The following is a 12861-nucleotide window of genomic DNA, read 5'->3' as shown; positions in this document are numbered from 1 at the left end:
CCAGTGTCTTACCCAATTTAATGCTTTCCAAAACCTCCAGCACATCCTTTTAATATCTAGATGCTCAAGCTTTCCAGTCCGCTGTAAGTCATCCCTACAATCGCCAAGATCCTTTTTCATAGTGAATACTGAAGCAAAGTATTCATTAAGTACCTCTGCTATCTCCTCTGGTTCCATACACTCTTTTCCACTGTCACACTTGATTGGTCCTATTCTCTCATGTCTCATCCTCTTGCTCTTCAGATACTTGTAGAATGCCTTGGGGTTTTCCTTCATCCTGTCTGCAAAGGCCTTCTCATGGCCCCTTCTGGCTCTCCTAATTTCTTCCTTAAGCTCCTTCCTGCTAGCCTTATAATCTTCTCAATCTCTACCATTACCTAGTTTTTTTAACCTTTCATAAGCTTATTATTGCATCTTTCCAAAATCTGTCTCCCTATCTGCTGCTCGATGTCTTTGTTACTATTGAGCGGTCTATAAAAAACACCCAGTAGAGGTATTGACCCCTTTCTGTTCCTAACTTCCACACACACAGACTCTGTAGACAATCCCTCCATGACTTCCTCCTTTTCTACAGCCGTGACACTAACTCTGATCAACAGTGCCATGCCCCCACCTCTTTTGGCTCCCTCCCTGTCCCGAAGTAGCCATTCCTGCCCCTGGGCCATCCCAAGTCTCTGTAATGGCCACAGCATCGTCGCTTCAAGTACTGATCCATGCTCTAAGCTCATCTGCTTTGTTTGTGATACTCCTTACATTAATCACATCTCAAACCATAAGTTTGAGCATATCCCTTTGCTATCACCTGCCTATCCTCCCTCTCACGCAGTCAGCAAGCTTTCTTGACTTGTGAGCCAACCACCCCTTCCTCTGTCTTTTCAGTTTGGTTTCCACCCCCCAGCGATTCTAGCTTAAACTCTCCCCAATAGTCTTAGCAAACCTCCCTTCCAGGATATTGGTTCCCCCTGAGATTCAAGTGTGTCTTTTTTGTACAGGTCACTCCTACCCCAAAAGAGGTCCCAATGATCCAGAAATCTGAATCCCTGCCCCTTGCTTCAATCCCTCAGCCATGCATTTATCCTTCAATTTATTCTATTCTTATACTCACTGTCATGTGGCACAGGCAGTATTCCCAAGATTACTATCTTTGAGGTCCTGCTTCTCAACTTTCTTCCTAACTCCCTGTCGTCTGTTTTCAGGGCCTACTCCCTTTTTCTACCTATGTCGTTGGTACCAATATGTACCACAACCTCTGGGTGTTCATCTTTCCACTTCAGGATATCGTGGACTCGATCAGAAACCTCCCAGACCCTGGTACCTGGGAGGAAAACTACCATCTGCATTTCTTTACTGTGTTCACAAAATTGCCTGTCTGACCCCTCACTATAGAGTCCCCTATCACTGCTGCCATCCTCTTCCTTTCCTTGCCCTTCTGAGCCACAGGGCCAGACTCTGTGCCAGAGGCATAGCTACTGCCGCTTCCTCTAGGTAGGTCATTCCACCCCCCCCCACCAACAGTACTCAAACAGGAATATTTATTGTTAAGGGGGACAGCCACAGGGGTACCCTCTAGTATCTGACCCTCGCTCTTCTCTCTCCTGACAATTACCCACTTATCTGTCTCCTAAGGCCCTGGTGTGACTTCTTGCCTATAGCTCTTCTCTAATACCTCCTCACTTTCCCTGACCAGATAAAGGTCATCGAGCTACATCTCCAGTTCCCTAACCCGGTCCCTACGGAGCTGCAGCTGGACACACCTGGTCTCCCGGACATCCCAGATCCAACACCCAGTACAGAACACCGGCCTCATACACATACCTTCTATACCTATTCTTCACAAGTAAGTTACTTCACCTCGACCCATTAAGGCAAAGCCCTCCTACTTTGACTCCCTGTACTCTGGGTATCGCCCTTTCTGTAAAGCTGTCTTTTTATACTCTTCCAGCCAGTCTAACTAATGTCCACATGCCTGCGCGTCATTGCTCTGTCTTACTGCTTCACAAGTTTTTCATCAAGCACAAAGAGATTTGGAAATGTATAGCTGCAGAAGTCTAGTAGCTAAAAGCAGTGACTAAAGGCTAAAAGATGGTGGACCAATATGATTGACCTTTCTTCTCACTCATAAAGAAACTTTCCATTCAAATTTGTAGATAAGAATTAACCACTTAGATTAGCTCCTACTCAAGTAATGCAAAACCAAGAAAACTGTCCAGAACTTGAAAACTGTAACCACTAGGGGGACACACTGAACAATTACATGTACATACTGTGACCACTAGGAAACATGCTAAACAGTTACATGTATATAAGCAGTATTAAAAACAACTTGCAGATAACTAATTAAGCTGCAAAGGTGACAATTAAACAGTTTAATCCAACACCACTGAATATTGCTGTTTGCATAATTTTTTGTAGTTTGGCTTTCAGCTTATTACCATCTGAATGACTGTAGAACACACCAGGAAGCAATGTTAAAATATTATCTTGTGCTAAGACTCTGAAGTTCAACCATTGTGATATGGATGGACAAGGACCACCAAGGGGTAGCTCACTGATTTACGCTGCTGAAACTTTTCATAGGAAGCATCTGATATTTGCACAGTGCTGCTCTCTCCACATAGCGGTCTATGACTGCAATGAACATCCAGGACAATATCTGGAGTTGTGTAGAAATCATTAAGAATAGGGTTTACTCAGATTGAATTTATCGCGTATATCGAAGCATATTGATGAACCGCCATGGCAGCATAGCAGTTAGTGCAATGCTACTCCAGCTTGCAGTGTCAGAGTTTGGAGTTCAATTCCAACATCCTCTAAGGAGTTTGGAAGTGCATTTCTTTGTGCACGTGGGTTTCTTTCGTCACTTCAAAGACATACTGGTTAGAAGGTTAATTGATCATTAGGTTATCCTGTGATTGGACTCGTGTTAAAGTAGGTGGTTTGCTGGATGGCATGGCTTGTTGGGCTGAAGGGCCTGTTTTACGCTGTATCTCCAAATAAAATAAATAGTGAAATGCTCTCTGACTCTGCGTCAGTGGAATTGGTTTATTATTGTTGCATATACCAAGATACAGTGAAAAGCTTGTATACTGTTCATACAGGTCTTTATACATTGAGATCATGCAAGGCAAACCAGTAGGAGTGCAGAACAGTGCAGGTAGACAAGGTGCAAGGTTAACATAATAAGGCATATTAAAGCATGTAACAAGGCAACATCCATCACCCAACACCCAGGACATGCCCCCTTCTCATTGCTACCATCGAGGAGGAGATACAGGAGCCTGAAGATACACACTCAATGATTCAGGAACAGCTTCCTTCCCTTCAGGTTTCTGAATGGACTATGAACACTACCTCACATCTTTGCTCTCTTTTTGCCCTACTTATTTGTTTTCAATATATTTCTTATTGTAAGTTGTTTTTTTTTATTATGTATTGCAATGTACTGCTGCCACAAAACAACAAATTTCATGACATAGGCTAGTGATATTAAATCTGATTCTGAGGTCAAGAGTCCATCTATAAGAGAAACATTCATTAAACTTCTAACAGTAGACTGCTCCAATACATTACTTGTAAAGTTCACTAAAACATTGTAAATCTGGTAAACATTGTCCTGCATGGCTCATAGTCCTCTTGGATTGAAGTTAAATTAAATGAAGTCCTGATAAAGGCTCTCGGCCTGAAATAGTGACTGGTTCTCTCCATAGGTGCTGCCTGATTTTCCACGTTCCTTCGACCTCAAGTTTGTTTTTTATTTTTTAAGAACATTTGCTAAAGATTCTGAATTAGAAAATCTCATGTTGACTTGATAAAGGTGGACCAGAGGATAAGGCCTATATCAAATGGACAGCCAGTGACTTCCCAGGGGTAAACTAGTTAATACAGGGGGATATAAATTTGAGATGTTGCGATTAAAGTGTAGAACAGATGTCAAGAGGTAGGTTTATTAAACAGTGGTGAATGTGTGGAATGCACTGCTGGGTTGGGGGGAATGATAGAGGGACATTTAAGAGATTCTTAAATAGGCACATGAATGATAGAAAACAATGGAGAGTTATGTAGGAGGGAGGGTTGGTAGATCTTAGAGTTGGTTAAAATGTCAGCACAGTATCATGGGCCAACAGCCTGTTTTGTCCTGAACTGTTCTGTGTTAATTTGAGATTTGTTGTGCATTGTAAATTAACAGGAATAACTGAACATTTAAATGTTTTACTAATGTTTTGCCTTTCTTTTTCTCTGTCCTGCTGTCCCCCATCCCGACTGTTTAAAGGTTGCAAAATCAAAGCACTAAGAGCAAAAACCAACACTTACATCAAAACTCCAGTTCGAGGAGAAGAGCCCATTTTTGTTGTCACTGGGAGAAAGGAGGATGTGGCAATGGCCAAGAGGGAGATCATTTCAGCTGCAGAACACTTCTCAATGATACGAGCATCCCGAAACAAAAATGGGGTTGTACCTGGCGCTCCTTCTGGAATACCTGGCCTCGCTGTACCTGGGACTCCCAATCTGCCTGGGCAAACCACCATTCAGGTACGGGTTCCTTACCGTGTGGTGGGTTTGGTAGTGGGGCCCAAAGGAGCCACGATTAAACGTATTCAACAGCAAACCCATACGTACATAGTCACTCCCAGTCGGGACAAGGAGCCGGTGTTCGAAGTGACCGGTATGCCTGAGAATGTTGACCGAGCTAGGGAGGAAATAGAAGCACACATTGCTGTTCGTACGGGCAACTACATTGAAGTAAATGAAGAGAATGACTTCCACTCAAATGGCACAGATGTGAGTTTTGACAGCAGCGGGTTTGAGTCAACGTGGGGGAAGATGAGCTCTGTTCCCACCACCCGCAACAGACTTCTCTCCAGCTACAGAAACGACAGCTCCAGCTCCCTCGGGAGTGGATCAACTGATTCCTACTTTGGAAATAACCAGGTGGCTGACTTTAGCCCGACAAGTCCATTCAGTGCGAGCGGTTTCTGGTTCGGCGAGTCTGTTGCAACCATGAGTTCGGATGATTTGGGCTTTGAATCTTCTGCTTTTGACCCTCTTCCAGCCACACCTCAGTCTGTGATCTGGTGTCCATTTGAACAGGGAAATCCTATTGGCATCACTAATGAATCGGCTGCTGGTGCAATAACCCACGATAGTCAACCAACCACACCCCGCCTATCACCGACCTTTATGGAAAACATAGAGATCCACCTTGCCAGGAGGCCTTGCAGTGATCCCTTGAACATGGTCAGTCAAGTTGGGCTTCCAGTATACATCTCTGCCTTCTCCAACGGTACGAGTTACTCCTCCAACAGCAGCGCCACGTCTGGCTCACCGACCGACTCCTCCGGCTCTGGAATGGCCCGGGGCAAACGCGATTGTGTGGTCTGCTTTGAAAGTGAAGTGATCGCAGCCCTGGTGCCTTGCGGGCACAACCATTTCTGCATGGAGTGTGCCAACAGAATCTGCGACAAGGAAGAGCCGGTGTGCCCAGTGTGTAACGCACTTGTTACTCAGGCAATCCGCATCTACTCGATGGACCAATTGGCAGGGTGATGAATGGGCAAGGAAGAGTTTAGATGTTGGTACTTGTCTGGAAACTTCCTAATTCTAAACCGTGACTGTTACATAGTTGGATTCATGGGATTAGACTATGAGTTTTCTCTAAATTTCAATCAGTTGGGTAATTTTTTGATGGGTAAACCTGTTTAATGGATTAAGATGCAAGGTGAATCAACCTGAGTATAAACACTTTGGAAAATATGTTTCTCAACAATGTGAAAGTGGTCTGGACGAGTTAGTATTTTAAGTTGTACCACTTTTTTCAAGCCTAGTTAAAATTTCTGCCAGGGTACCTGATCTCTAAAACCATTTCCATGCTCTGGTTATTCCTTCTGGAAATGTCTGAATGATAAAACAGTTTGCTATTTTGAAACCCTCTGACAATTGTCTTTTAAACCTTTCCTTTGTCCCTCAAGTTGTTGGTTCAAACTTGGATGAGGTATGAAAGGATTGCAAGCACCTATGAAGCTCTGGTGCAGTAAAGGATTTGAGGAAAAGAGTTAAAAGTTGGCGTTAGGATCAAAAGATAGAGGTATGAAAGATGTGAAACTGCCATGAAATTGGTTGGATCCAGAGGGAAATTGAGGAATTGTTGTTCTGTGGATATGGAAAATTGGGCATTTTGTCAGTTGTTGTAGGTAGATTCTCTGCCTTCTCAACTCCTATGATTTGATTAACATTTTTAAAATGTTGAATATTATCTGTTAGAAAAAAGTTGTCATTATATATCTGCAAACTATATTGAGCCATTAGCGTATGTGTCCTACACATACCATTTGTCTTTAATCAAAGACAGACCATTTTTAGTGATGCACAAATACATTTGCTATCAGTTTGAATGACATACTGAAGTAGTTGGTGTGTGGAGAGGGAAAAGCTGTTTTTCTAGAGGGGTGGGATTCGTGTTTGGCGATGGTAAGTGAACGACTGCTCTTTTTGAGTTTTGATCTTCAGCCATTTGGCAAATATTCTGAACCCAGGCTGCTAGGTGGTAGTTTGTTGATTTTTGAGTGAGACTTCTAGAAATTCTTAACTTGTTCCCTGGGGGAAGAACTTAGCTGATGAACAGTTGATTGATTTTTAAAGAATATATTATACATATGGACTGAGTCTGAATACTCAAGAGTTGCAAATCCCTGCTATAGAAAATCTTCAAATTTTCAGTAATCTTGTACTAGCCCAGCAGTCACCAAGCTTGGCCTCCAATCATAAGCTTGCAGATGGTTTCCCCTACGTAATACTTGCTCTGAACCTCATGATTTTTCCCCATTTTTTTAACTTCTCTAAACTAAACAATATTTTTTCTAGAGTGAGACTTCTGGAGGTTTTTTTTTAGTGGTTTCCTTGTGGGAGGAACTTGGCTAATGAACAGCTGAGTGATTTTTGTTTTTTTTTTAATATTCTACATGATGGATTGTGGACTAAGTCTCACTACTCAACAAGCTGCAAATCCCTGCCATTAAACATTTTTAAATATTCAGTAATTTTGTAGGTATTAATCCAGGAGTCACCAGCCTTGGCTTCCAATCATAAATGAGTAACCTTTCTTCCCTGCATAATTTCTCTGAACCCCATGGTTTTTTTTCATCATTGTTTCCTTTGTTTTTCTAAACTGGCCAATATTGTGCAGTAACTACCTTCCTTCTCTTAGGAACAGTTTAGAAAACTGTTTTTTAGAGTTACTTTTCACGGCATGTGGGCATTATTAGTGAGGCTCTTAATCCCCTTAGCAAATGGAAGTGAGCATTACCCCTCTTGTAAAGATATTCCCATAATCCTGTTAGATTGGATGTTACCATATTTGGATCCTAATGAAGAAGGAATGTCTATACAGTGGATTCCAGTTAATAGGGACACGTGGGGACCAGTACATTTTGGCAGAATTAAGCAGCTGTCCCAATTAGCTGAAATAGCATGGAAATAGTTAAAAACATATAAATAAGACAAACTACCATTTAACTGAGTAATGAATTATGTGTTTAAATGAAATACAGAAGAGATTAGAACACTACCAAAAGTTCCTAATAGTTATTGACAGAGAAATTCATCCACTATATGGTGCTGCATTCTTTTGACTGTAAAATCAGCATAGACACCTAGTGTCTCTGCCTTCATACAATGCAATCAACAATTGCATTCTTCAAATCTTATTTTTCATTGTAACCTTCAAATTCTTTGTAGTTCCGAACTTGTTGAAGTACTGAAATCATTTCATTTTCACTCCCAGCTGTTTCTGGCACCTCCAGGCCTGAATACCTAAAACCACAGTGAGCAAAACAGTTCTGAATTGTCTTGCTGCTTATTTCTCACCAACTATTACTGATAAAAATCACTGCTTTTTAAACAGAAACACAGGCAAATTACACTATTTTAAAAATTGTTTGCTCTAAGAACAGTGTAGTGTCTAATGGCCCCACAAGTGCACGTGACTGATGCTAGTTAGAAACTGTTTGGCAGCATCCTCCTATCCCAGCTATTTTCTTGATCAGATTTTGTTCATTTGTGTGAATTAAGTGGCTGTCCCAATTAACCAATGGCCCATTTAACTGGAATCTACTGTACTTTGGGATATGTGAAATTTTTTATTTTTGTGTGCAGACTATTAATTTTCCCTAAAGTTTAAATGCATTTCACCACCGAGATTCAGCCCTGTTACCCAAGAACTTAGTTTAAAGCATTGATGGTAACAGAACTGTCCAGTGCTACGGATTGTTTCGAAGGCAGTGATAAAAGCACTATCACTACTAGCAGTTCAAATTTTAATTAACACAGTATTTTTTATTTTGCCATGGTATTTGTAGTTTGTTTCCAACTGCCTGTTACAGCTTTCAGCAGGAGGAGGCTAAGTCATTGGACCAATTTGGCTGGGCTGTTTTTTTTTTATCATATCCTGGGTAAAAGATTCATTGATTTTTTTTTGTTCTTTAGAATGACTTGGGAGTTTTACATTTTTAATATTAATGCATTAATTACTGATTCTGGACATGGATAACAGTTGAAATTTTAGTTTGGGTGCACTTGTGATCACAGATGGTGGATGTGAAGTACGTGAACAGCATTAACAGGACCAAGATGTGTCATGAATTGAGTCACATCCTCTCAATTTAATTTTTTTGGGGGCAGAATTGTATGAATTTTTTTTAATTGCAGCCTTTTATAGATTGAAATCTAAAACAGTCCAGTGATTCTCTATAACATTTTTGTTTTTCTTTAAATATACATAATGTCAGATGATTTGAAAATTGCACTCCCATATCACTTTTTGGAAGTGTCACAGTTCAGAGTTCAATTCTGACATAAGTTGTAAGGAGTTTATACATTCCTCCCTGTGAATGTGTGGGTTTCCTCCCGCAGTCCAAAACGTATTGGTTAGCAGGTGAATTGGTTGTTGTAAATAGTCCTGTGATCGGGCTGGTGTGAAATAGGTGGTTGCTGGGCAGCATGGCCCATTGGGCTGCAAGGACTTGTTCTGTGTTGTATCTCTAAATATGCAAATTAAATTAAATGGCCTGAGAGATCTGCAACATTGGTTTTCAACCAGCTTGATATTTTTCACTTTGATATATTTTTTTATTATGGGCACCTGTTGGGAGTCACAGTTTACTGAAATCTCCCATTTGTAAATTTCTTGGAAGCAGATCTTTCAGTAACCATTTATTTAGCTTACTTCCAACTGAAAAATCTTAGAGTTAAACTTTCCCTCCATGTATCGTCTGTTTAAAATTACCACTGACCATATGCTCGACATGTAAAACTCTATCACACTGATTAATCTTAGGCTTGATAGATTTGTGCATATCAAGTGTAAGGTCAGTGCTAACTTAAACAGGCAGTGTGTGGAGAGATAGTTTATCCCAGTTTGTAACTCATCAAAATGGGATGCATTGTTATTCTACATGGAACAGTACAGCACAGAACCAGGCCCTTGGCCCTTAATGTGGTGCTGAATCCATTAGGTTATTATCAAATGGCTATCTAAACTAATCTGCTACACAATGTCTATATCCTTCCATTTCCCTTGCATTCATGTTCTTATCTAAACAACTGTTGAATGTCTCTGGTGTATCTGCCTCTACCACCATTCCAGGCACCCACCACTTTATAAAAACTTGTCCCTCACATCTCATTCAAAATTACTCTGCTCACCATGTCCTCTGGTATTAGACGTTTCAACCCTGGGAAAAAGATGTTGTCTGTCTATATCTATGCCTCTCAAAATCTTATAAACCTCTATGAGATCTCCCCTCAGCCTCTACTGCTCCAGAGAAAACAACCCAAGTTTGTCTGACCTCTTGTTTTTCGCACAGGCCCTCTACTCCAGGCAGCATCCTGGTGAGCTCCTGTACCCTCTGCAAAGTTTCTCAATCTCTCTGGAAAATTCTACCTTTCAGTTTTTGTGGTGTTATTGCTTCAATATTTTTATCAAACTTAACCCGGAGAAGGATGCAAGGTGTGTAATCAGATGGAAATGGGAGTTTTAAAGCAGCATATCAACCCCATGGGAGGTCATCCCAAGAATACAATTCTCACTGGACTCTGATCAGAGCTGCCTGTAGCAGAAATTCAGCATTAATTTTTAAATAGCATTCCAGCTTTTTACCTTTTTATATAAAAAAAATTACAAATCTTGTTTTAAGGTTCTGTTAGGATATAGACGCTCGAAGATTCTATAATTAATATGAAAGTTGTTTCCAATTTCGGAGTGAAATTTTTTAACCACAGTCGTGTAGTGGTTAGAGTGATGCTAGTACAGCTTGGGGTGTCAGCCTTCAAAGTTCAATTCCTGCGTTCTCTAAAAGAGAGTTTGTACATCTTTCCCGTGTGCACGTGAGTTTCCTCCGGGTGCTCCAGTTTCCTCCCACAGTCTAAAGATGTACCAATTAATAATTGGCCATTTTGTAAATTGTTCTGTGATTAGGCTAGGGTTAAATAGGTGGGTTGCTGGTGGTGTGGCTGTTTGCGCTGTATCTCTAAATATTTCTTAAAATCAGATAGTTATATATCTAAAGCAAATGGCATACTCTTCTTCCCCCCCACCCCCATCCTTGTATAGCCTTAATGCAAGTGTCTTGCAAAACTCATTGAGTACTGCCTATTAAATACAATATGCCATCGGGTACACATCTTGGGTAAAATCCCTCTTCGCTCCCAACAAGCAGTGGCAATGAGCCACACTTCTGGCAATTTTCCTGTGACTTAGAGATCTGCTCCTTATTATTAATAATGAGCACTGTTTTGTCTCATGGGGTAGTTACCAGGAGGCATCTGTCTATTTAACCCTGCTCTCCTCTCTTACACCTTCCCCGCCCCCATTTAACTTAGAACTTGTAATGATCATAAGTGTGACTGTATCTTCAGCCAACAAAATTTAAGTTTTTAAAGTTTTTTAATTATTTAGCAATACAGCGTGAAGTAAGCTCTTCCAGCCCTTCAAGAAGCACTGCCCCAGCAACCCCAATTTAATGCTAACTTAATCAATTTACAATGACCAGTTAACCTACTGGTTATGTCTTTGGACTGTGTCAGGAAACTGGAGCACCCAGGGAAACCCATGCATTCCACGTGGAGAATGTACAGAGGATACCAGAATTGAACTCCAAACATTGACGCCCTGTTGCTAACTTCCCAATTATTAAACTGTTATGAATTATGTGGCCTGGGTGCTTGAGTTTTGCCCTGAATTGGCTTGTTTGTGATGTTAGGGGAGCTTCCATTTGACAAACATACTGGTAGTTTAAATGCAAATGATGTGCGTCTCTGCTCTGGGTGAGGTTAGTTCACTTACCACTCACTGGAGCAGGATGCATCACAACAGTAGGTAAATTTGAGCAGGGATAACTAATCAGTGAAACTAATGTGACTTTAATCCTACAGTTCTCAATGTAGAAGCAGGAAGATGCGATGTAGAATTGTGCTTGACAGTTTAGTGTCAAACACAAATGACACATGGAGCAGGTGTACCAACAGCAACTCACCAGAGACCTCTGTCCCAGGCCAGTCTTTCAAATTGTCCCCATCTTCGTAGATCCTTCCACTCTCAGGGGTAAGGTTTCGAAGCTCCTGTTGCCATTTCTGTAGCACTGGGATTTTAACAGGATGGGTGCTAGTTCCATGCCCCAACCTCCTTTCACAGCCAGGTGGAGCTGGGGATGTAATGACTTGGGTGAAATATGGGAAGCAGTGTGGACATTTGGATCTGGAGCCTTGGAAAGCAGGCAACCTCTCCAAATGAGAGTCTGGCAGAAAGCTGGTGGTGAGGGTACTCTTTGAAACAGGAAGATGGGTCTAGTAGATATGTCCTACTGCCACACAGAACATTAATTTTATCAAAATATAACCGGTATTTGTTCTCCACTCAAGGGCAGGTTTAACTTCAGTACATGTAAATATATATTCATCGAGTAGATATACAATTTATTTTTTATTTCCACTTGAAGTTACATTTCTTATTCAAAGTTTACAAAAATAAAGGTTTTTATTTCAAGTTTTTTTCCAGTATGAAAATTGCCTTGATGGCATTTATGATGTAATGCATAACTTCACTGCTAATTTTTGCTTGTAGACTAGTTGATGTCAGTATTAAAATGAACACTAGTTGCCATATTGGAATAGGTATTTAAACAAAAGTTCGCTACGCATGTATTTTGTATTAGTAAACTTTAAACTGCATTATACTGTACACTACAATTGGGGAAAAAAAGCCAAGGAAATAACACAAGCCTGTATTATTTCTAGTTCAGAAGATAAAACACAAACCGAGAATGGAAAAACATACCAATAGAGTTTAGTATTTGCTAATTTTACAATACCTTGTTTGTTATGTATATGTAGGAAAGTGATAGGGATAAAAATTCAATTTATTGAGTAAAGTTTAAAACCATATATTTTATGATAAAGGGCCTTTAACTTAATGTGGCCAAAGCACTGATATATATTTGCTGTAAAGAGAATTATAAGAGTTTTATTTTTCTGATATTAAAAGTTACTTAATAAAGACGGTTTCCATTAAAACTGACACACCTGGTTTTTAATGCTTGTTGATTAACTGACCGGTCAGAGATGGAAATGAGTAAAGTCAGCCAGCAGGGCTCTGGTGAAGATGTATGGGCCAATCCCCTGTACAGTGGATACAATAGAATACAAACACTGAACTCTAACCAAACCATTCACTGGACGATAGAGACAGGAGGTCATCAACGGCTTATGCTCCACTGGGAGCTAAAGGCTCAAGTAGAAGATTAACTGACCCAGTAAAATCTTTTGAGTATGTCATCAAAATTTGAATATTAGAATACCAGTGCTGAACTCAAG

The 12861-nt window shown here is 40.6% G+C and overlaps 1 protein-coding gene across 1 annotated transcript in view; it reads left to right on the top strand.

Moving 5' to 3' along the window:
* mex3c (mex-3 RNA binding family member C) overlaps positions 1-12565 on the top strand; it is a 45803-nt gene extending 33238 nt beyond the window's left edge. The window contains exon 2 of the mRNA XM_073064088.1: positions 4271-12565. Within this exon, the coding sequence (XP_072920189.1) occupies positions 4271-5544 (1274 nt within the window). The 3' untranslated portion in view covers positions 5545-12565. The remainder of the gene's footprint in view (positions 1-4270) is intronic.
* The last annotated feature ends 296 nt before the right edge of the window (positions 12566-12861 follow it).

Source organism: Hemitrygon akajei, chromosome 13 (genome assembly GCF_048418815.1).
Source record: "Hemitrygon akajei chromosome 13, sHemAka1.3, whole genome shotgun sequence".
Lineage (NCBI taxonomy): Eukaryota > Metazoa > Chordata > Chondrichthyes > Myliobatiformes > Dasyatidae > Hemitrygon > Hemitrygon akajei.
The sequence above is the reverse complement of the archived record's forward strand: the minus strand, read 5'-3'. Positions and strand labels throughout refer to the sequence as shown.